Below are 25,988 nucleotides of genomic sequence, written 5' to 3' on the forward strand. Positions count from 1 at the left end.
ATAATAATATATATATATATATAATAATATATATTATATATATATATATATATAATATATATTATTTATATCACGAGAAATCGATAACTGGTCTCGATCCTAAATTCAAATCTAGCTATAATTACATGCGAAATCAATTCATTTCTAATAAGATTATACATCGAAGACTCATCCCGAAATTCGCAATAAGAAAAGAGAAGATATTAAAACGTTATTAAGTATTTTGAATTATTTGTAAAATTCAAGAAAATTTTTTAACGTTTCTTTTCTTTCCTCTTCTTTCTTTTTCTTCAAATTAAAAATGAACTCAACATCCTAATCACAAAGAACACTGACGATTTTCACGTACGAAACAAAACGAAGACTTAAATTGGCTTTTCGTTAAGAAAAACCCGGCCATTTATTTGATCGAGCTTCGTGGACGAGCAAAAATGTTTATTTTTCTTTAAAATAAATAACGATATAATACTTTCTCTTGAGAGGGCTAAGTTTCAATACTAGTAGTTAGGAAGAGGAGAACGAAGAGAGAGAGAGGTCGGGTCAAAAGGGACCCTTATCACTCGATATCGTGAGTTTCGTTCTTTTTTTTTCTTCACTCAAGCAAAACAAAAACAAAAAAAAAAAACAAAAATAAAAATAAAAAAAAGAGAGAAAAGAAAAAAAAATCTTTAAAAAAATGATTTATCGTCGTTTATAAGCTGTCGTGGACACCGTATTGTTCCTATGTAAATGCTTTTATTCTTTAAAATCTTACTATAACCACACACAGTGTAGAAAAACACACTCTACATATTCTTGAAGAATACTAAGAGATCGTTCTACCATCGATCGATATCTTTCGATTTTTTATTAACAAATTAGGCTATGCTTTGACGATAAAAAAAAAAGAAACTACAAATCGATAATATTATCAAAACTAAAAGTTCATATTCTATTAGAATCGGATTAAGTAACTAAAACCATGCAATAAAGTTTTGTATAAAGTACCGTACCATACATATATATATGTATAGATACTAATTATAATCATCGAGTTTTTGAACACACGAAAAAAACGTTAAGTTTCTCACATAAGGTCATAGAAGTACATTCTGCTGATTGGGTGAAACAAGAAAGCACCGTTCTTCCGTCCTTTAATTGATAATACTTAGAACGAGAATCCGTACTTCTTAAAAAAAGAGAAAAAAAAAAGAACAAACAAATACAAAAAAAAAAAAAACTACGATAGAAGAAAACAGCGGAACCCTTTTTAACATTTTTTTAATGATAAAAGTTCGTCAACTAACTTGAGATCCTCGAAGGATTGATAATTTACTAGGTACGACGAATAAAAGTAATTCAATTTCATCGGCGGTAAAATATTTCCGTAATATATGACAGTATTTATCGACTGATCCAGACAGAAAATCTTCCTGATTCGTGTCAGCGATCAATAATCGATCATTCAAAAGAGCCGATTCTCAGGACGGTAATATATCGAGTTCGAGGACGCTTTGTGTACTGGGTGCTAAACCATCCTCGCTCTTGTGAACAAGAATTTCCTTGAAGTCTCTTAATCTTTGCGGTTGCAATGTCGTCGTAGGATTTCGTGGTAATGTTGCAATCGGATTCGTGTTGTGAATTCTAAAAGATTTGTCATATTGATTAATACCATTTTCTGATTCAGAATTGTGTCTTCTCTTAGTCATCAATTCTATTTTAGATTGTTTCATTGATTCCTTTCCTTCAAAACATGGTACCGTTTGCATCGACACGGTATTCCTACGATCGTTGAAGAGAGATCTAGGATTTAAGGTCACTTCTCGAGCAGATCCGAATTGTTTGATATTATTACAGATTGGACTGTTCATGAAGCTTGTGTCGACTGGTCGGCAAGGTTCGGGTACTCGTTTTTCGATTTTAATTTCGGTGACGTTCTGACGAATAAGAATGTCCGGTGCTGCTTCCGGTAATGGTTCTTGAGATATTGGTGGCCATTTTAAATCTCTTGCTAGATCACGATCGATCGCTAAGAATTTTCGTCTAGACTTGTCAATATTGTGCCAACGATAACGTAATTTACTGAATACCAAATAATCGACGAAGAAGTATTCCACCAACAAAGAAATTAAGAAATTGGCAATACCGTAAGCTACCAGAACAAAACGGAACTTTATGTCATCGGGAAGTACGAGCTCGAACCAGTTGGCAAGCCATTTGAAAGGGTAGAGAGCGAGATAGATAGAAATGAGACTTAATAAAACGAAAGAACTCAAAAGACCGTAATTCGTAAAGATTGATTTTCTATAAGGCCGACCTTTCGAGAAAGCTACGGCTAGAATGATGTACTGCATTGAACTGATAATGAATATGGTGTAATTTTCTAAACATCCAACATTGTCCTTATCTTCGACCGATCGAAGCGTTGTATTGAAGGGTACGTACCAATCCATTTGTTGGAGATGCCAAAAACTTGCATATTGAAAGATTCCTACGATTAAGATTTGCGTGAATAAACTAAGAACCGGCGTCGTACTAATAAGACTATTCAAAGGTGCTGTTTTCACTAATGGACCGTCATACGCTTCAGTTCGGCTAAAGAAGAAAGCGAATATCGAAATAATGAAGAGATCGATATAAAGAAATTCAATATCAGTCAAATTTGATTCGATGCTATAAAGTAGCATCACAGAGATGAATTGTGTCAACGAATACGCAGCCATGTATTTGAAGTTTCCAAATGATGTTACCAGTGCGGCACGACCTTCGCGAATTACCGTAAGAAGTGATGAAATATTTGTTTCACGACTGGTGAATGGCGAAGCTACGGAAGATTCGGTGTCTGACAAAGAAATTCCTGTATGAGCTGCTTTCAACGCTCCGCAATCATTAGCACCATCACCCACCATAGCTGTAAAAAAAAAAAAGAAAAAAAAAATGGAAAAAAAAAAAAATCAAACATCAAATTATATTACAAGATTAAATTCAATTATTTCAAAATTATTATTATTTTCTTTTTTTTTAAATTAATTCCAATACACACCGACGTAATATCCAAGAGCCTGTAATTCTTGAACGAGGTGTTGCTTCTGATCCGGTGACATTCTAGCAAAAACGGCACCTCTTGTAGCCAATTTGGGAATAAGTTCAGGATAATATTGTTTCACCAATGCCCACGTTTTGCCAGTCAGAGCAAAAACGTAATTGTTTCGCGTTCGTTGCATACTGAAATACGAATATAATATGTTAATCATAAATTTACGATTTGAGAAATAAATTATTCACAATTGATTTACTCACTTATCCGATAAATAATTGACATCGTTTTCTAAAACATTATTTCCAAAGGATCCACTTTCCACAGTTTCCAAACTGACTACACTATTGAGATCCGTCATTTCACTGAAATCACCTTGACCAACAGGTGATATCGGCGATACTTGGCTATTACTTTTAGTGAAATAGATTTGTGGTTTAATTTGATTCTGTTGGGTGATCGCTGCCACTACGATAACAGGTGTTCCTTGTTTAACTATATCACAATCTCTGGCCACAGACAATGCTGTCAGCATGTTGTCTCCTGTAACCATGACAGTTTTGAGGCAAGCAGTATTCAAAGCTGTGATTACAGGTGTAGTTTCCTGCTTCAAACGATTTTCCATTATCACGAATGCCAAGAAAGTTAAGTCAATTTCGGCAGATTCACGACTCATCCGTTGTACTTTGGCATAAGGAAGACGGTATAAGGATTTATGTGCCATGGCTATTACGCGATAACCTTCTGATGTGTATTCTTGAAGGACGTTCGCAAAATCGAGCGGAACTATAAATGAATTATATTTGTTAATAAAAAAAAATCATAAAAGAAAATGAAATAAAATCGCTGATAAAAACATTGGACTTACTGGATTCTGGTTTGGACAAACTGAGGATCATTTCAGGGCTTCCTTTGCAATAAAGATCATAGTGATTAGCTCCCAATGTTCTGGTGATTACGCTCATCCTTTGAAGACTAGATGTGAAAGGAAATTGCCGAACGATACCGATTTCTATACCCTGTTCACCTAAATCGGCTGTTGAACCAGTTAAAGCAGGATCTAAGTTGCTTAAAGAGATGCTATCGACCATATCGGAAGTCATAGAATTTTGTCGACTCATATCGATCGATACCTCGTTCGTTCCTTTCTTTAAAAGTTTGGAACCCTTAGGAGGCCGAACTATCGTGGGAAAGAGCATAGAGAATTTGGAAGTATCCGAAACGTCAGGTTCTTCCAGAGTCCAACCAGTAGATTCGAACATTTTTAAATCAAGTGGATCACCTACCAATTGATTATCAATTATAGTGATTCCATGACACGTGACCATTCCTATTAGTAAATCGCTTAATGGTAAATTCATTATTTCCTTTACAGGAAATTGAAATTTTTTATCTGAAGCTGGTACCACACCCCACATATCGAGACCATCCTCTGTTAAAGTTCCAGTTTTGTCGAAACAAATGCAATCGATCGAACCAGAAACATTTATCGTCCTTGGACTTGTACAATATATTTTGTTCTTTTCTAATCTTCTTTGAGCAACAAGTCGACCAACTGTCATAGCCGCTGGTAGAGCAGGTGGCACCACGATAGTTATTAGATCCAAAGCTTCCAAAGCTATATGACTTATTTGAATACCCCGCATAACTTTTGACACTACGGTATAGATTACACCGATGCTGGCTATTCCGGCTAATAATATGACGAATTTATAAGAATCTTGTTCAAATTTGAAATCAACAGGTGGTGGATACATGATCGATCGTACCAGTCCTCCTTTGCTAGTGCTAAAGCCTGTCCTGATGACAACTGCAAGTACCTGTCGAACGGAAAGTATACATTTGAAAGATCGTTATTATTATTTTCTAATATTAATATTTTCAATTGTTTTCATGATATAACGTATACCTTTTCCGATCCGAAATATCTCGTTTGAATAATCTTTGTACCACAATAGAGGGTATGCCTTGCGTGTTCTTTCGTATCGTATACGATTTCATTGGAAGAAGGTATGGGCGTTTTCGTGACTGGAACGGATTCTCCGGTTAACATGGACTCATTTAGAATACAATTTCCCGTTAACAGCACAGCGTCGCAAGTCATAGTACAACCATGAGGTGGAATAACTAAGACATCTCCAGGAACTAAACGTTCTGCCGGTATACTTGCAGTTTGTCCAGTAGAACGATCTCTCATAACGGTTGCCAATTCGGACGAAACCGCGTGTACAGAAGATCGTAGATTATCTTGATTCTATTTATAAAAAAAAAAAAAAAAAAAGAAAAAAAAATCAACGACAAAATAATATGTGTGTGTGTGTAATGTAGATTATATTAGAACAATTTTATGGCACGCAGAAAAGAAATTTGCTTACTCGACGAGTCTGGAGTACCGCCATCATGATACCAGCACTGGACATGCTCAGAATAACCATCGCATAATAATAATAATCATCCGCTACCCATAAGCAGAAACTGAATAGTTGGAAGACGTAAAACGGATTGAGTACTTCGAGACACAATAACGTTATTATACTTTTTACTGGAATTACAATTTCATTGTTTCCATAAACATTTCGCCTGAAACAATGATCAATCTCTTATTATAAAGGATACCGTTTACAATGAAAACTAAGGAACAATTGAATGAGTACGATAATTTCATTACCTCATATATTGTTCTTGAGCACTCAAACCTTGCATTTGGTGTAGAGACGAGTTTAATACACCAATGTCAAGTCCACGTAACTTTAAAAATTCAGATCTTTCCGTATCCCATACGTATGTTAACTTCTTGCAATTAAAAACGACGATCGATTGAACCTCTATAAATAGGATTAATCGTTAATAATTTGTCTATGCAATTAAATGATTGAGATTTATGTATATAAAAATGTATTTTTTTTTTGCTTACGTTTAAAATGTCCGCCAACCAAGTGCACAGACAATGTTGAAATTGCTTCCTTCTCTTCCTTTATAGTTATCATGCTCCCATTATCCATCCATGGCTCATTATCAATCAACGATTCTCCATCAAACGGTATGTTACTTTGGGAGAAGAAAAAGAAAAAAAAATAAATAAATAAAATTCATTTCATTATTATTTTCATTCAAATATTATTATATAAAATATCTCATTATATACTAACGTAACATCGCGAGCTGCTAACGTTCTCAATTTTTTCACGTAATAACTAGTATGCTTTCCTTGAAACTTTTCGACCAAAAGAACCGTTTCAGCCTCATCCAATGGACATTTGGAATGAGTAGCTAGCAACATAAGGTGTGGTACCCAATGGAAAACCAATCGCAAGAGACCACCGGTAACGAAGATGAAGAACCAGGTAATTACAGTGAAAACATGATTTCTTTTATAACTAAAATAAAAAGGTTAGACACGTATAATATCTAAAATCAGATAAAATTTTATAAACTTGTCGAAGTTGTTAATGGAATTCGTTCTTCTTTCTTAATTACCCATAAATTTCCATCTGATCTTCTTCGCCCGGGTTAATGTAATCCACACCATTTTTCAGATGAAGGAGGCCATTGCCTCTCGTACCTAAAATTAAATAAATACATTTAATGACATTAATGAAGAATTTCAAATGATCACCGAATTTTTTATATACGATTAGATGGAACATAATTACCGGAAATCATTTTATTAATTCCGGCAATGACTTGACAAGAAATCAAATAAAAAAATATTACTTGTAATCCAAAAAACACGTTCTTAATATCGCAAGAGAACACGCGAACGTGTTTAATACCTCCTTCTCTCTCTCTCTCTCTCTCTCTCTCTCTCTCTCTCTCTCTCTCTCTCTCTCTCTCTCTCTCTCTCTCTCTCTCTCTCTCTCTTTTATAATAAATTAAAAATACATACAAAATATATAAAAAAAAGAAAAAAAGAAAATCAGGACTGATTTTATGGATACAATCATTTTCATGGCTATTACGAGAGTTAACGAGGGATTCGTGAATTTATAAATAAAAAGATCAATGACATCGATTTCTCCTTGATTTCAATGTGCTTACATCAGGAAATATTTATCATTTACCATTCTTACCCTCCAGAAGTTCCGTTTTTTGTTCGCGTTGTTGTTCCGTCGTCGTACCAGTAGCACGAGTTCCAAAAACGCTATAAGCGTTTCTGGCGAAGCTAAGATTCAACTTGCTTGGCGTCGGCGGCATGATGATGACGACGTAAGATGACGACGACGATGATGATAATGATAACGATGAGACGATGATCGATCGATTGATAGATCAATCGATCACGTAGGACAACAAAATAAAACTTTCTTATTTTTCTATTATTTCTTTATCTATCTCTCTCTTTTTCTCTCTCTCTTTCTCTCTCTCTCTCTCTCTTCCCAGGATATTTAGACGACGAGTAGGCAATCGTGATTTTCGCAAAGATTTCTTTGCGGCTTTTTCACGAGAGGAACTTCTCCTCTTCGTCTATTTATATTCTTGTCCTTCCCGATTTACTTCTACCACTACTACATATTATCACTAAAATTTATTTCTTATGGATTATTATTGTCCATTGAAGGGGTGGGAGGGGAAGGGGAGGCTGGATTATAGAGAAGGAAAAATTGGTGGTACGATTCGATTCGCGATCTCCTCGCCTTTCTTTTTCGTTTTTCTTTTTCTCTTTGTCTCTCTCTCTCTCTCTCTCTCTCTTTCTCTCTCTCTCTCTCTTTCTCTCTCCCTCTCTCTCAATTCTCTTTATTAGTGGTAAGGTTCTTTCTCTGAAAGTAAGTTCATCTATAACGAGAAGAACCAAGGACACTCGAGAGAATAATCGACGAAAAATCTATTCCAAGAGGAAGATTGCGAGGCGATGATGATGGGCTCTCGGTGACGAGTATAGGAGTACGTCAAAGGTCGGTGAACCTTGTTTTTCTTTTCCTCTTTTGTTCTTCTTTTATTCGTGGGCTAAATAATACCCCCGTCTGCTACCGACACCGATTACCCGCCATTTTGGGATCTCTCTTGGAGGTTCTCGAGGCTCTTCTAGGTGGACCGTTTTCTACCATTTGTATGACATTGATCTTAGGAAATTCTAAGGGTTTCGTACTATCATCAGAACTTTTGGCAGATAGAGCGGCAGGAGAATATGGAAGCCGAGGAGCAAGCCGTAGCCGATGCTATCGCTTCGGATCTGCCGGCGGATTCCTTGATTCGTGTCAGTCTCCAGGATCGGTGAGCTTTCGCCAGCCGATTCGCGGCGTCGTTACCGAGCGTTCACCCTCGCTCATACCGCGCTCAAGGCACACCAGCCTCGAAGAAATCTTCTCCCTGTTGCTACTTGTAATAATTTTTTCACGAAGTGACCTTGACCTTAACAGGAGAATCCTAGCTAACTCGAGATCCGTGAAACGGAATGAGTTACCGTGAAAAAGATCGTTTTGATCCGAGGTATCAAGTCGTCTCCTCCTGTCTTTGATCGATCCACCAACGACGATGGCGACGACGACGACGACGACGACGATGGCGTCGTTGCTGTTGCTCTTTCTCTCGGTCTTACTCTTGCTCTTCTTGATGTTGTTATTCTTTCGACTCCTCGCCAAACCGCCCCCACCTCCTACCGCCTCCTCTCTTTTTTGCTCGTACCACCCTTTTACTGCGCCCTTGTGCGATCTCAAATACATTACGGGTTATAAGGATATCTTTGATGCCGTCGGGGATGTCTCGATCGGCAGATTTTTTCGCAGCAGATACCTGCCTTATCGACCTAAGATAATAATTAACGTTTAATAATTAAATATCGAGGGAGACCGAATTTTTCGTTTATATCGGTCGGGTATATGTTTTGTTCTTTCTCTAACTCCCTCTTCTCACTATTACTCTTTTTCTCTATCTCTCTCGTCTTTTCTTTTTTTACCACTTGACTTCTTCTTTTTTATTTACTTCTTTTTTTTTCTTCTTTTTCTTTGTTATATCACCACACACACACACACACACACACACACACACACACACACACACACTACGCGATCATTGAAAATGTATTCTGTTTATTTCTTCCTTTTTTCTTGGAAATTATAAATGATTAATTATCGATCGATTGATAATATTACACCGATACAATATCACACACGTTCGCGAACGGACGACGTTTGGCCTCGAAAATTAACGTTCACAAAAGTCTATGAATTCACACAAGGGAGTCTATATATAGAAAGGATTACGTCAACGACCAAACGAATTTTGTTTCTTTCGTTTTATGTCGAACGCGGTTCACTTGGACAGTTCGCAAACAAACTTCGTTTGACGTGATTCGTTTTTTTTCTTTTTTTTTATTTGTGGTTATTATTATAATAATAATATTTATTATTATTATTATTATTATTTCTTCCCTTGGGCAAATGTCGAATGGTGTGAACGACACAACCCCACTGTATGCATATATGTATATATATGTATATATATATATATATATATATATGTATTAAGAGTACACACTATATAAATATATAAAGTGTATACTTACGTGTATATATATATATTTTTTTTGTTTTTCTCTCACCCCCTTTACCTTTTTTAAAATATATCTCTTAATATTCTTTCAAACGATCCGCTTTAATAATTCACCCTCTTCGGGACTTCTAAGTACAGAGAACACCGTGCAAAAGTTTGTTCCTAGCATTTTGCTCATAGTGAAATCAAAACTCGAAACTCGATCGTAACTTTCCTCGTATATACTTTCGTTGAAATTGGCAGATTTTCGCGTTTTTCTTTTCCTCCTCCTCGTCGTCGTCGTAGTCGTCGTCGTCGTCGTCGTCGTCGTCGTTTTCGCCGTTGTCGTTGTCGTTGTTGTCGTCGTCGTCGTTTTCGTTTTCGTCTTTGTCTTTGTCTTTATTACGTTTCTAACAACCTCGTCGTATCTCTTTTTATTCTCAAGATCGCGCAAATTAAGAAACGGAAAAGAAAAAGTCTCCCACTTCTGGGAGCTCACTTTAATGTCTCTCGTTTTAATTCTCTTTTAAGAGACGACCGCATCGAGCTAAATCTTCTCGATATTTTTACGATCGAACGATATAATATAAACTTTATTAACTGTCGTTGATCCAATGACGATTATCTTATATTATATCCGATATACTCACGAGCGCGCGCGTACACACTCGCCCATATATATATATACGCACACATACACATACACGCACGCACGCGCACACACACACACACACAACACAAATCACACTCGAAGAAAGAAATAGTCGATTAAATTAAATACGTAACTACTTTGTTAAATATATAAACACCGACTAAGTAATCGCACACTATCCAACTTTTTATACTCTTCCCGAAACCGTCAAACACCGTCAATTCGCGACGCTAGACTGAGGCAACCTCGGACAGACACGATTCGTGCTGGCTCGCTCGTTAGCACTCCGGTCGATTCGTTACGAGCAACGTGCTCCTTTTAAGATGGCGGCTTCTCGTTGCCTTTCGAAGCGCCGTGCTCCCTCCACCACGATTGGGCGCTTTCCCACGATTCTCTTTCTCTCTCTCTCTCTCTCTCTCTCTCTCTCTCTTTCGTCCCTACTAACACTCCTTCTCACTCACTCCCTCTCTCACCCATCGACTCCTATTTTTTCACTCACTCATTTAGTCTCTCTATCTATCTCTGTCTGTTGTTGCTCGATCGAACGCCCGAATTAAATTAACCAAATAAAGTCAAGAATACGTTTCGTCGTCAAAATTTTCAATGATTTTGACCAGTCAATGTTTCATTTACGTCGATTAAATAGACGATGACTAATCCTTTATGACGTCCAACCAATTTCATGATACTTGGAACGCGAACGAATTAAGGGAATTATTTGGCATGTAAGCTTTTTCCACTGTCTTTCTCTCTCTCTCTCTCTCTCTCTCTCTTTCTCTTTCACACACACTCTTTCTGTCTCTTTCACTCTTATTGTCAGTTTCAGGAATGCATCGAGCACGCGCCTATCTCTTTTAGGGCTGTCACGTGTTCTTAACGAACCCGATGCTTCTCTCTCTGTCTTTCATTTTCTTCTCTGCTTTTTTTTTGCTTACACGATAAGAACGAAGAGATAGAATTACACTTATGAAGAAATTTTAGTATTTCTTACGTCAACGTCGCAATGATGTTTCTTCTAATTTGTTAAAAGAGACGTATGTAATTCGTTTCGTTTTTCTTTTCTTCTTCGATCATCGTATAAAGAGAGAGAGAGAGAGAGAGAGAGAGATCGAGAAAAATCGAAATTTTTTTTGTTAGGAAAAAACCGAGAAATCTTTTTCCTCTAGTATCTCAACGTTTTTATTATTGAGCGAACGATCGTTGATTCTCCTCCAAGAGAAATCTCGTTTTCCTTATTTTCCGGAAATTTACATTGTTTAAACATTTATAAGGTATCGCAGTGAGAAAAGAGAATTCATTTATTACGCAATTAAAAAAGATATATATATATATATATATATATATATATATATATATATATATCTAATGTACGTACAATGATTGTCTCATCGAATTGAAATTGATCATTACTTTCGTATTCTTTCCTCGAGAAGAACAAGGAAAAGATATCGTTTATACGATACACGGAATAATAAATGAGAATTTGTGAATATATCCAATTAATTTATTCTTCAAATAGAACGTGGAATTTCGCGAATAATTTTTTCTTTCTTTTTTTTTTTTTTTCTTTCTTTTCTTCGTTGCAATGTTTGAATTGGGAATTTTCTTGCGCCGGACCTGGGACTATCCACTTTGCCCCCTCTACCGTCGCTAACGGGTACTCTCTCGACCTACGACGATGACGACGACACGCGAACGGTGACGAACGGCGACGAACGATGATGACCGTGACTCATTTGTTCTCTCACCAAATTCTACCTCTTGCTACGTATCCGCCCCTGCTAATTACACGACCCTAATGTGTACACTTGTTTTCATAGTAATTCGGTATCTCTCACCGTTGGTGGTCAAAATATAAATATATGTGTGTTCGCGCTGGTATGTGTGTATAACTGTTTAATGGTATATATTGTAAATGATTCTCTTTGTATCTTTATCTTTTCTTTTTCATTCTTTCCATTCTTTCTCTCTCTCTCTCTCTCTCTATCTCTTTCTATCTCTTTCTGTATTTTGTATATGCGCGCGCTCTTTCTCTCTCTCTCTCTCTCTCTCTCTCTCTCTTATTAACTTCATACATTTCTGCAGAATATTGAACGATCTTTATTTATATCCTCTGTTTGCTAACTTAAACAATTGATGAAATGAACGCATCAAGTATACTCTGATATATTGACACCTCTTTGTATTCTCTGATTGGTCAATTTCTCTTCTGTTTACATCTTTACAGGCACGTTTAGACTAACTTTCGCGATTCATTCTCACGAGAAAGACACGTGTGTCCAAGAATGTGCTGCGACCCGTGGCCGATTCCTATCGTTAGAACCAAAAACGTACCACTCGATTGGTCATTTATTTTAGCGCGATATTTACGCGAAAGATGTCGTTTTCATCGAGTTGTACGAGACGAAATATTGCCTTTCAACTTCTTCCCCATCATTTTAAAATCTTTATAATCGATCAAGAGATCTTTATGATCGATAAAAAAGAGAATGTAAGAGAAAGATAAAAAGAGAGAGAGAGAGAGAGAGAGAGAGAATAAATAATAATTTCTTTTAGCCTATTTGCATTCGTAAATATATATATATATGGCCTAAAGTGTCTTTTATTATCAATCATATTATCAATTACATAGGTATTATCATAGAGATATATCAAAAGAAAAGATATCGTAAAATTGACAACTATATCACTCGTCTATGTCTATATCAACTATATCTCTCTCGTTTATTTCTAGTAATTTTTTGTAGTTACGTAACAATAGTTAATTGGGTAAAATCAATTCATCCTGGTAATTGTAAAACAATTAAAGTGCAACTTGTTATAGTAGCTAAGAATTACTTATATCCGAATTCTTATCGTCACTAGTTTCAACGATTTTATTTTCGAGATTACAACTACGTAGATAAGACTATGATACGCCGTAAATTATGATGCTGTTATTTACTGACTCATCAAATAATAAAGTCTTATGCACCAGAACTAGGATATGATTTATGTATTATGTTTGTTGACTCTATTAACATCCGAATTATGTGACGATATATATATATATATATATATATATACATAATATGCATACCGGGTGTTCTGTTCGAAGTTTTACAAACAATTATTAGCTGAACTATTCGTTATTAAAAAAAGTGTTTCAAGAAGAACTTTGTTTTGCGATGAACACCTTGCGATGGTCGTAAATCTTTTAGGTGGTCGTGTCTTAGAGATTTCAAGGTGACCCGTTTTTTCTTAAATGGAACTATTCATTTAGGTAGACGTATAGTCACTTTTATGACTAATTCATCGGCCTATAATCTGTTGATCATTCAAGGTCATTGATTACTATTCAAAAGCTTATCTCCATTGAATGTTCAGAAATTCTTCCTTGTCTCTTTTATTCGAAAGTACGACTTTACTCTATCCATAAATGATACTCCACTTGAAAGTTGTAAAACTAATTTATTGGAAGGTATTACTAATACGATTTTTTTCATATTAATGATTTGTAATGACTTTTCCCCCTTGACAAATTTGATCCTTTATATTTTAAATCACTATGGAAAATGAGCACGGTTAATATTAATAATTCCAATAATATTGATTGCTCTTTCGGAAGCAACAAGTTCCTTCGAGCAATCTGCAGATATTCTGTGTTTGTAAACGAAGGTAACGATAAATGAAATCATTAGCATAATTACAGTAATTCGTGTTTACCACCGAATTCAACGATAAGCCTAATCTTGAGGACGTTCAATGTGAGTAAACTACAATATGGCAATGATACGGCAAATGATCAATGTATTTTACGTCGATGAGTTTGTCATGGAATGGGTTATACCTCTATCTAAAACAAATAGGTAAACAAATAATTCCATTTAAAAAAAAAAATGGATTACCATGATATCTGAAATGTATGTCCATCTAAATAAAATTTGTATTTCATCAGAAGATGTAGCAAAATTGAAACAAAATAATTTCTGCTTGAAACTGTTTTTTTTTTTTTTTTTTTGAATAACGAATAGTTCGAAAGATATATAATTGCGTGTAAAACTTTAAATATCGAACGCTCGGTATACATGAAACATATGTACATACATATAATATATATTCTAATGGGTCGAGTTCGTATGATTTTCTAAAAAATGATGAATAGTTGATTTCAAATAGTTGATATCACTGTGAAAGATAATAATTATAATGTATGCAGCTATCTTAAAGATAAAAATGTATTATAAGATTAGCAATATATCTCAATCATGTTTTTTTTTATCATTGATATATATGTATCTATCTAAATGCTAAATAGAACATTTTAGACGGATTAGAAATAAGAAAACGATAAATTTTTAGATTACTCGAACTTGAAGAAATATTTTTTTCTATCTAATTCGTATATTTTTCCCTTTTTTATCTAAGCGCTAAATAGAGGTAAACGTTTCATATGGATTACAAATAAGAGAGCAATGAATTTTTGGATTATTCGAACATGAAGAAATATTTTCTTATCTGACATAATCCTTTTTTATGTCTATTTTTGAATAGGTTAAAGTTCATATTCGTTTCGAATGTCTCACAGAGTCTGTCTAATGTCGTGCCAAAATTTCGATCGTATTTAGAAAATTACGTCATCGTAACTAAGCCTGATTTTTCGATATTTACATACGTGATTACAAGTCTCAAAATGAATCATGAGATTTTCTGAAATTATTCTAGTAAGATACTATTATAAGATCTATTCAACTTAAATATAATAAAATATTTGCGATTCGAAGCAACTTTCAAAGTTCAAATAACTCATTTTTCTATTTTTATATACATATGTTTAAGATTTTTCTGATTACATAGCTGGCACAAATGAATACTTAACACCGGTTAAGTATCATTTCTGTGGTGGCTGATTATTATATATAAAAACTAATGCATTTCATTAATAACGCTCATAATTGGTAATTTTCGAGTCGTAATATAAATAAGTTTGGTTAAATTCATACATGTTTATACTTGCAAAAATCGAACTTATTTAATTATTAATAAAATCATTATTAAAATATTCAAAAATTTAAGAAAATTGATGACATTAAGACTAAGTAAATAATATTCAATGCAAGAAACAATAGCATAATAACGATTGTAGATATATTTCAATAATTACGTAAGTTACATCTATGTGAAAACATTAGTAATACTCGTGACAGATTAACATTGTGTTATTAAGACATTTGTGATTCGTTAGACAAAACGCTTATATGATTATTGTGTTTTTCAGTACTTATTGTTAGAATAAACGCGCATTTCTACCCAATCGAGACATTTGCCACGATATGAACTATTTGCTCTAATAAGCCTGAAGAACGTACGAGTTACAGTATTTGTATTTTTAATTCACGCATCGCCAATCAAATTGCTGTATACGCTATCAAATGGCTACGTGGTTTTGGCACTATTGCGACATTATCAAATAATTAATATAATATTTTTTTCAAACTAGATATATAATTCGATAGCATGTGAAATGAAGAAAATATTTTTTTCATTTTCTTTTTTTTTTTCTTTTTTTACGATTAATAATTCTCGAACATAGTTGGTGAAATTTTATTTTACTTTTTATATATAATAATCGGTCATCAATGTGTCAAAGTATCATTAGCCGGTTAACTGGTAAAAAAAGTCTAACATATACATAAAAATAAATCAGTGATTATGGAAATAGACTTAATCATTTGAGATATTAAAATTTACATATTACATAAAATTAATTTACGCAATATATAAAAATTACATAAAATAATTATTTTTCAAGAATAAATAATGTAGATATATATATATTTTTCTTGTTTACTTTTTTTATTATAGAAATATAATTTTCAAATAATTTAGACTTGAATATTAAACTATCATTATTTATAATATTTATATCACTCTTATAATCACAGAATCATATATATGAATCTTTAAGGTTATCTTTGATACTGGATCGATTAAATTTCTCATTTCTTCTTTGCTAATAATGTTACGCTTATAAAATCTGCATGTAAATGTTAATAAATACAAAAAGAAATAAACCCTCGTCATTCGCACACGAGTAATAATACACATGTTCGTATGTATGTATATATGTATGTTAATAAGTACATTTGAGATTACGTAAAACTGTTAATCTTTTTTTATTCTTTCTTAATAAATTATCTGTGATAACGTTAAGAGGATAATACAGATTTGAGATCTTATTGTATTTCATTATCCTTTTATATAATTATTATCGTTTTATATTATCATTAAATAATTATCCAGTAATTTATTATAATTATTCATCATTTAGAAATTCTTTAATATTATTATTAGGTGTACGTGGATATGTACACTATCGTGAGAATATTTATCTGTTAATAAAGATAATAATAATAATAATAATAATAATAATAATAATAATAATAATAATAATAATAATAATAATAATAATAATAATAATAATTATAATAATTATAATTATATAATAATTATAATAATAATTATTATATAATTATAATTATAATTATATAATAATATAATAAATATATAATAATTATAATTATATATAATAATAATAATAATAATTATTATTATTATAATAGTTATAATAAAACTCAATATTTTTTAAGATTAAAAAAAAAGAACGTTCGCCATTTTTAATTAATTAATCATTTTGAAGCGCGATTATTATTAATGGCGGCTAGTTCGAAGATCTCTGATGATCGTTTTGAGCATTACAGCGTCGTTTCTTTTCTTTTTTTTTCTCCCCTGAATGATCAACGAGGTCGAGGCCAAATTTATTCGACGTACGTTCGTTCATACGTATATTTATATGTCTACTCCCTGTAGAAATATCAATCTAAATGATTAACTCGATCGACGAACCGAGTCTTAAATGAATGGTGAGGAATTACTTGTTTAAATTTGTCGGATCTTTTTATTTCTTTTAATTGTTTGTCTGCATTGAAGTTTATGTCAAATCGAGTAAAAGTGGAAACTGTGAATTAACTATTTCCTTTTCAGTGACATTTTTGAGTCATTTGTATTATTCTAATGTCTCTTTTTTTCTAATAAATATTGTATATAAAACGATATAATATGCATGGTATAATCTGCATAAATTAGCATAAAACAATTAGCAAAAAAAAAGAGGTCTTCTTTTTTTTTCTTTGGATCGTACGAAATTCTATTGACCAATAAGACGCTTTGTAAAAAACGTTCGAAAAAGACTCAAAAAATGAGATTCTGAAATTACTTATGTTACGTTTTATCATTTTTTTTTTTAACATTTTGCGTAGATATATTTGATGGGAACAGATTATTAATCGCATGATACTAAAATCATAAGAGGATTATTTTTTTTACGAATTATTACATATCTACAGATAATCTCCAAATCCATCATAACGATTGAGTGTAAAAATAAATTAATTAGACACAGATATTAGATATATGAAAGGAAATTAATTTCAAGTTAGATTACATCTAATTCTTGTTTAGAATTATTTAATATATTACTTTTATACCCAATTTTAATCGTTTAATATTATCAATACATTTCTTTGTTACAAGAATAATAATTTTTTTTTTGCAATAAAAGAAAATTATATTAATAATAATAATAATAATAATAATAATAATAATAATAATAATAATTAACATCTCGTTTTATATTAAAATGAAGTAATAAAAAAAATTATATTAATAATAAATATCACGCTTTATATTAAAATAGAATATTAAAAATAAAAGAAAAAAAAGAGATTAAATAATTAATGTCCCGTTTTTTATTTTAGACTAATATGAAAGAAAAAGAAAGTCATATAAATAATATGTATATCACGCTTTATATTAAAATAAAGTAATAAACAAAATAATAATAATAGTAATAATAAATAATAAATTATCGTACCATCCATGATATCCATGCTGTGCTGTTAGGTTTAAAACTGTCTTCTTTCTTTCGAGCAGGTTGTTAAACTTCGGACTCTTCAACTTGAGATATATATATCACTTTCACGAAAGGAAGGATGTAACGTTTTTCAAAAGTAATCAAAAACTATGGGATTGTTGGACATCGCGACTCGACGCGGTGCGTCGTCTGATTTTGATAAAACGTAGGCACATGCACCGAAAAATGATGCACTTTAATTTGATGGAATAAGAGCGAGGACTACCTCATAGTATGAAGAATCGGTAAGCACTAAAGAGAATGATCAAGAGAAGGTCGTAAGCAGGAAGAGAATGTCGTCTGGCCGTCTGTGACGTCCTCCGTTGGTTTGTTGATACGTACGTTCGATGTTGGTAAAATAAAAGAAAAAAAAGGAGAAATCCGAGAGGTAACGAAAACAAGATTCTTTCTTTTTTGTTTGTTTGCTTTTCTTTTTCTTTTTTCTTTGAACAGATAAAACACAAGGACTGTGTCCTTTCGATTCTTCGTTTGCCTTTTCGAAGATCAGATTTAAAGGTCACGACTTCGATAGTCCTTATTAATAATATTGTTTTTCAAACAAATTGTTAAATTCTTCATATACCTATATCCATTTTCCTTGTTAATCAAACTTGATCAAGGATCAATGAATACCCGGCGAATAGACGTTAAATAGATTACGTTGATTTACATTATTCTCTCGAGTTCGATTATTCGATCCAGCGATCGACATTACCGTCATTCCCGGAGTATCTTCAGAAATAACAACAAGTATTAAAATAAAACAACAATAACAACTATGATAACAATAGCAATGACAAGAATAACTATTACAACAATAACAACAATAACAACAACAGCACGAATAATAATAAAAACAATAACAACAAGAACAACAGTAACGCTATTGATAATAGTATTCACGAGAGTAGCAACAACAGACTCGACGAACCGAGCGACACTGTTCGCTTTCACTCGTCTATGCTTTTCGCGCGTCACCACGTTTCGACTTTCGATGACATACAAACGATCGCGATTGGCTGAAAACGTTCGTTATCAGAGATCGACTTGCCATTGGAACTGTTAGTTTAACGAATACTTGCTTCTAATCGTTTATTTTATATTTTTTTATTTCTTTTTTCTTTTTCTTTTTCTTTTTCTTTTCTTTTTTTATCAACTTCCGAACATGATTTCGTAATAACAGACTCGACGACGGAGTGGCTCACGATAAGAGAATATATCGTATCTGTATATATCGTATATGTATACGATATTTATACATATATATATATATATATATATATATATATATATATATATATATATAGTAGTAAGTTTTATGTGTGTACATACATACGTACGTATGTATATATGTATGTACATACCGCCTTTCTCTCGATCCTCGACATTCCTTTGCTCGATCCACAAGTAGAGACTTTTCCTTTCTCGTTTCCTTCGTTGAATGTAAGCACAACCTGCAGATTTCATTGCGTTCTCCATTCTCATATATTTTTCTCGTTAAATACACGTATGTGTATATCTGTGTGTATGTATGTGTTAGTGTTTACGTGGAAACTTTGAAGTTCATTAAGCAGTCTCAGTCGTGTCAGAGGATCATCGTCTTCGCTGATATCGCTTTAGATTTACCGATGGAAAACGCATAAATTCGTCGCATATCATTCGTCCAATTATTAATATATATATATATACATATATATATATGTATATATATTATTGTTCACTCTTTAATATATCTTACATTCTGTATACTATGTTTCTTAATTTTCTTTGATAATATATTTTCTGTTATATATATATGATCATATTTTTTTTTTCGATTATAATATTACATAATGAGGAAAATTTTTGTTAATTACAAATAAATAACGACAACGCTATTAGAAGATTAACAAGACGTCAATAATTTATCTAAAATTTCTATTATAATATCATTTTATATATATATATATATATATATTTTATTTTATAATATTATAATGGGAGATTACTTTAATATAGAGATAATGTTAATTAGAAATAGATATAAGTAAGGATAATGATATTAGACGATTAGACGAGATGTCAATTAATAATGTTGTATTTTTTTAAAGAAATCTCTTGAAAGATTTTGATAATGCATCTAGCTTTCTTTATATATTTCCTCATTTAATAAATTTCGAAGAATAAAAATGAGGAAAAAGAAGTTCAGATATTTATTGTTCTTTTTCTTTTTTTCTTCTTTTTTTTTTCTTTTTTCTTGCTTTTTCTCGTCAATCAAGTTTTTTTAGATATCCTTTCTGGTATTACCGATTACGTTTGTTAAGATCCATTCGTTAAAATGTATTTCTCATCGGCTTATAATCACTTTACATTAGATATATTAGGAATAATATAGGACGTGAAATAATAATATACCGGAGAAAATAAATGATAGTACACGACGAAGTAGAAAATAACAGGTCTTGTTACCGATCGTTCTTTTATTATTCTCTACGAGAACAATGACAGTTACAATCCATTAATAAAAACGTAGAAACGATGATGAAAAAAAAAAATAAAAAAAAATAAAAAAATAAAAAAATAAAAGACAAAAAGCGCATCCACGTTTTTCCTTCCGGTTTATTATATATATATGAACTTATATATATATATATAAACAAATTAAAAAAAGTTTTTGTTACCTGATATGAACTTATGCGAAAGGCGTGATTTTGTTAAATAGTTAACACAATAATAATTAAATATATATTAAAATTTTCTCTCTCTCTCTCTCTCTCTCTCTTTCTTTTTCTCTCTTTCTTTCACTCTCCCTCATTTTCTTTCTCTCTCACTCTCACTTTCAACAATGAATACGAGATTAACTTACAAGAAAACTCTAGCTTTTCATTTATTTTTAATCTATACATGATCGATTTTCGAAAAATCGAAACACGAAATATTCGAAAGTCACGGTATCGAATCCGATCACGTGCTTTCTCTCCCTCTCTCTCTCTTTCTCTCTCTCTCTCTTTCTATTTTTTATGCCCTTCTCCTTCTTTTTCTATTTATCTCTATTTCTCTCGATATCCTCGTTCGAATTCTTACGAACGAACAAATTCGTAGCATTGACAAGTGCAGAATAATTTAACAAAAATGTACTATTATCTATATACATGTAAAAAAGTTAAGCTGAAGAATGATTCGATTGTGAATAATTAAAATTGCATGTCCCTTAAGCAGTTTAAATATCTTTATCATTAATGAGAGAGAAAACAAAAAACAAGGAAACAAAAAAAAATGAAAAAGAAAAAAAAAGAAAAATAAAAACGAAAATGAAAGAATAAGATTGCTATCTACTGTATTGTGTTGATGCCTTAAGATTGGATCAGGCATGAAATTCCTTACCGATCAATTCTCGTGGAATCAGCATGGGAAACTGTCGTTCCTTCGCTTACAATTAGTCCGTTCTACGATCCGCTCGTTCGTCGTCCAACTCGTTCGAAGAACCCAAGTCGGCATCCAATTTCGTAAAACGAGACGATCGTTTTTCGATCGAAAGATCTCAAAAATCTTTCTTCTTGCCCTTGTCGACGACAACGTTGTCATGATAACTGATCTCTTGACCAGCCACCGCTGGATGTAAATAATGTGGCTCAACGTCGATTTTTTCTTTAACACCAGAATCCAAAACCATCGAATGATGAGGACCTCGATGTAGCATCGTTGTAGCACCGTGATGTTGTTGCTGTTGTTGTTGTTGTTGTTTATTAGTTTGTTGATGTTGTTGATGCCTCTCGTCCTCTTGACTATATTTCTTCAACAAATCCCTCAACTTGTCCATATCGATTTCCTCTCCGAATTTCGAAAAAAGTTCCTTCGCACCTGTCTCGTCTAATTTCTCTGAATCCTTCAATCCTTGCTTGAACAATTGCAGAAATCTTTCGTTAGCTTCCACACCGTCTCTTGTTGTATTCTTCGATGAATTTAAATTAGGATTCAATAAAAGATCTGGTGTCTCGTGAACAACGTTAACGTTCTTATCCAAATTTTCGACCGCCAATGATTGAAGTAAAGTATTGTAATCAGGTTTGATCCTAGATGTCTCCATGCACGAACTGCAGGAACAGTTCGTTATTATTTGAACCTTTTTCTGCATAGTCATAGGATTATTTCCCTCATCCTTACAATCCAAGGTAACCTGGTACGAAAAATATTCCATTGGATTAACTGTTAAATCTTTTAAAAATATTATCATCTATTATTTAATATCTATTTCGGTATCCTAATCGTATTGACCGAGATACCTACTGTATGCCAAACACTGTCGAGAGGCTGACACGAGTCGCAATAGGGTCTTATCAAATCACCAGGAGCAGACGGCTCGCTGTGGGGTACCATGTAAGAGAAACAAGCTCCAACGCACACGTTGTTGTCGAGCTCTTGGGATGAGCATTGAGGCCACGCGACTACCTGCTTGATAGGCGTCGTTTTGCACCAACTGTGCTTGTCTGGATAGAGTACTATGTTGTGGACCTGAAACGGATGATTAAATGCTCGAAGGAAATATTCCAATTATGTTAGGAAAAGATTTCATTTCATAATTTTACAAACCTTATGTTCCCGATGGGCGTGTAATATATTCAATTGAACCAAAAAGAAAATGACTGTTGTCATTAACTGCCACGTAGATTCCATGATCTCTGCAACAGTATAAAAAAAAGAAACTATCCTAATTTTCTTTTCCCTTTTTTTTTTTTCTTTTTTTTTCGAAGACTATGGACTTTCGCGGATGATTAAAAGATAGAAATACAGAAGATTGAGATTGAATAATATGACTAGAAGGATTATGAAATTTTTATTACAATGTATATGATCAAATGTTATAGAATTATATTACGATATCTGTTTTCAGAAAATTAATTAATTACTTTAATTTACTTTATAGATAATTAAATAACAAATATTTGTTATTAAAAAATCAGCTCAATTATTAGATTACTTTTTATAGAAAAGTTTATTTTTTAATAAAGTAACAATAACGGTAACTGGAATATTAGTTTATTATTTTATTAAATTAACATATCTTTTAGAGTAGAAAATTATCTCATTAGATTATTTTATTATTTTGCATAAAAAACATTTGATGAGATCCTGAAAGAGCTAATAAAAAGACCGACTTTGTTAGTTCTACTTTATAGTTATTTTCTGCAACGTCAAAGAATATAGAAGAGTTTCGATGATTGGAATGCAAGAGAGGAGAATCGTTTTGACGAGGAATAGCTCGTCGTCATTGGTCGTTCAGTACCGGTTGCCGAGCCATAGATATAGGGAATGCGTGTTATTTGAACGGTCGAGTTGCGAGTACTCGAGAGTACCCTACTTGGCGAAGCTTAGATATTTTTTCGAGAAAACCTATTGCAATTCGAAATACGTGCAACGACCATGCACGTGCATGCCAATACTTTTTTCCCGAATGAATGAAAGTGCCCGGCTCGACTTGAGCGCCTTCGAGGCCTTCGGTTCGACGACCGAGCGGAATTGCGTCATCGGGATGCTTGCTCGTTATGTTGGTATCGCATGATCTCATTTCTTTTTTCATTTATTAATTTTTTTATTCTTCTTTTTTTTCTTTCTTTTTCTTTTTCTTTTATTCTTTTTTTCTGTTTCTCTTTTGATAAAGATTCGAAATTCCGATCGACAATATTTGTTTTATTTCGAAAAAATATATCAATAGTAGATAAGAAATGATAAGGTTGCTTCGTTGTTTTTAATTGTCTAATTATGCATTATGAATTGATATTTTTATCAAAATAAGTATACGTAACATAATTGACATTTTTCTTTTTTTTTTTTTTTTTACATTAATTATTTGTGAACGAATTTTTGATTCTATCTGGAAGGAAGTTAAATAACACGAAAATCGTAATGTAACTTGTATCAGTATGATTATGCTAATATATATTTACTACTGAGATTGGTCCAATGTTTCTTAGATGGGCCAAAAATCGTTTCTAGACGATTTTAAAAATCAATTATTCTTTTTCGAGACCCTTGAGGCTCGTAGATGGGCTTGCAATTTTACAGATTAAGCTTGTAGTTTTACGATTGGAACAAGAAATTAGCCTAAAATGTCATGAAAAAGGATAATTGACTTTTAAAAGCATTCAAAAACTTTTAACCATCTAAGGATTTTTAGTTTTGTAATTGTAATTTTTAATATTTAAGAAATATTAACAATTTCGAATATCAAGTAAAAATTAAATTTATATAGGTTGATAAAGTGGAATAAAATTGAAAAGAAAAGAAGAACAGAGAAATATAAATGTTAGATATAAAGTTAAAAGTTATATTATATATAGTGGCTTAAAATATTGAGTTCGATCTCCTTTCTCTACTTGTAAATGCAAAGTAATGGATGGAGAATGGATCTTTGGCATCGATGATGTCGCGACAAAGTCCGGTTCATTCATAGATACAGTAGGGTCACCCGTTTCTTTCTCTTTCGATCTCGAACTGTATGCTCGAGTTTTAACTTTCCAAGATTTCGAGATAAGGAAAGTCCTCGTGTCGTCGAAAAGGGGGAGTTATACTAAACCCGTTGTCAACGTCCCAACCATAAATAGTGTTGGATTTAGGGTACCAGTGCTGAATACGTGATTCACTCCTTCCGGCGACATACCACCAAATTTTTTTTCGAGTCGGAACAACAAAGCCCAACGTTTAAAAGGATCTTATCGTGTTCGTGCTCCGAAATAGAAATTCCTAGGGAGTTTATATTTCTTTCTTTCTTATATTTCTTTTTATTTCTTTTTCTTTATAATAGAAATAATTGTAACTAACATATGTATGCGTACGCATTTTTATTAATTAATGATAAGTATTTTATAAAATAAATCATGATCAATAAATATATATATATATATATATATATATATATATATATATATATATATGTAATACGATGAGCTAATTTTTCAAAAAGAAATATTCTTGAAATAGAATACAAAATATAATATCTCTGGTGTTGAATTTCGAGAGATGAAACTGTAATAAGAATTGAAAGTTTTCAAAAGAATTCTAATCTCGATAAACAAAATTTTTCAATATATCAATCCAATTGTTAGAGTATCGATTTAATCGAAAATAAAGAACAATTAATTGAAATAAACGTTTAAAACACGTTAGTTCGTTGGTAACACGTTAGGAAGAATGCTGTGATTCAAAGTGAATGGCACGTAAACCGTGAACACATTGAAGCCTTTTCCTTATCGCATGCGAATCCGTTAATTGTAATCACGATCTCGCGTGATCGAATAAAGTGACGTAAGACTGTAGAACGCGTGCATGCAATTTTAATAGTATTCTGTTTATCCACCTACACAGAACGTCAACGCGATGGTATATACATATGTACGTATACGTATAATCCCTATCCGTTAAATTCACGACCGCAAATCGATAGCAGGTTAATGTCAATTCAACGATTCTAAAACGTCGTTTCGTGAAAGTGATTTTTATGTAATCACGTTGTCAATGTATTTTAACGTCATGAACTTGCCACGAGTAAAACGTAATAAACATATAAAACACTCACGTAGACAAACAAATGATATCAAATACATAGTTATTTTATTTACCGCATATATCTATACGCAAATTATGATTCTCTGTTAGAACGCGCAATAATCATAGTCGCATTATATCGTAACATGAAAAAAAAAAAAAAATTGATGAATCGTATAACGTTGCCATAGGCAAAGATCGAATCTTTAACGATTAGGTCGAAGGGGATTTTAATTTCCATATTCTATGGTGTACGACCATGTTGCCCGTTTTCATTCGAGCGGAAAAAAAAAGATCGGGGACGGTGATATTCCTTCGGTTCGATATCGATTACCGATCGATGCTCATAAACTGTGAAAGTTCGAGAACAGTTCGTTATA

At 32.6% G+C, this 25,988-nt stretch overlaps 2 protein-coding genes and 2 long non-coding RNA genes across 12 annotated transcripts in view; 2 read left to right on the forward strand and 2 right to left on the reverse strand.

Moving 5' to 3' along the window:
• Window positions 1–281: 281 nt before the first annotated feature.
• Window positions 282–18,173, reverse strand: LOC124422297 (polyamine-transporting ATPase 13A3). Of its 4 annotated transcripts, none has more exons than XM_046958554.1 (11): window positions 18,049–18,173; window positions 6,494–6,578; window positions 6,166–6,393; window positions 5,931–6,064; window positions 5,685–5,841; window positions 5,392–5,596; window positions 4,926–5,270; window positions 3,885–4,836; window positions 3,280–3,802; window positions 3,023–3,204; window positions 282–2,890 (listed from the first exon to the last, which is right to left on the reverse strand). In XM_046958554.1, exons 1-11 carry the CDS (start codon window positions 18,062–18,064, stop codon window positions 1,461–1,463), a joined length of 4,257 nt encoding a protein of 1,418 aa, XP_046814510.1. In that variant the 5' UTR covers window positions 18,065–18,173; the 3' UTR covers window positions 282–1,460. The 4 variants fall into 4 exon arrangements, with proteins under 4 accessions (XP_046814510.1, XP_046814508.1, XP_046814507.1 ...); XM_046958552.1 differs by lacking the exon at window positions 18,049–18,173 and adding an exon at window positions 7,087–8,886; XM_046958551.1 differs by lacking the exon at window positions 18,049–18,173 and adding an exon at window positions 7,078–8,886.
• On the forward strand, window positions 10,726–18,650 carry LOC124422300. Its single transcript, XR_006941823.1, has 2 exons — window positions 10,726–10,861; window positions 18,108–18,650. It is a non-coding gene; the product is annotated as an uncharacterized LOC124422300 (long non-coding RNA).
• LOC124422301 lies at window positions 11,188–13,199 on the forward strand. The gene is made up of 2 exons (XR_006941824.1): window positions 11,188–12,014; window positions 12,364–13,199. It is a non-coding gene; the product is annotated as an uncharacterized LOC124422301 (long non-coding RNA).
• Window positions 18,651–20,526: 1,876 nt separating the features above from the next.
• Window positions 20,527–25,988, reverse strand: part of LOC124422299 — a 13,415-nt gene continuing 7,953 nt past the window's right edge. For 5 of the 6 annotated variants that reach the window (XM_046958562.1, XM_046958558.1, XM_046958559.1 and 2 more), the window contains 3 exons: window positions 22,657–22,745; window positions 22,354–22,578; window positions 20,527–22,243 (listed from right to left, as the gene is read on the reverse strand). In XM_046958562.1, coding sequence (XP_046814518.1) covers window positions 21,608–22,243; window positions 22,354–22,578; window positions 22,657–22,740 — 945 coding nt within the window. In that variant the 5' untranslated portion in view covers window positions 22,741–22,745 and the 3' untranslated portion in view covers window positions 20,527–21,607. Of the gene's footprint in view, window positions 22,244–22,353; window positions 22,579–22,656; window positions 22,748–25,988 lie in introns of all 6 variants that reach the window. The other variant, XM_046958560.1, reaches the window with a different exon arrangement.

The sequence above is a fragment of the Vespa crabro genome, chromosome 2, assembly GCF_910589235.1.
Source record: "Vespa crabro chromosome 2, iyVesCrab1.2, whole genome shotgun sequence".
Lineage (NCBI taxonomy): Eukaryota > Metazoa > Arthropoda > Insecta > Hymenoptera > Vespidae > Vespa > Vespa crabro.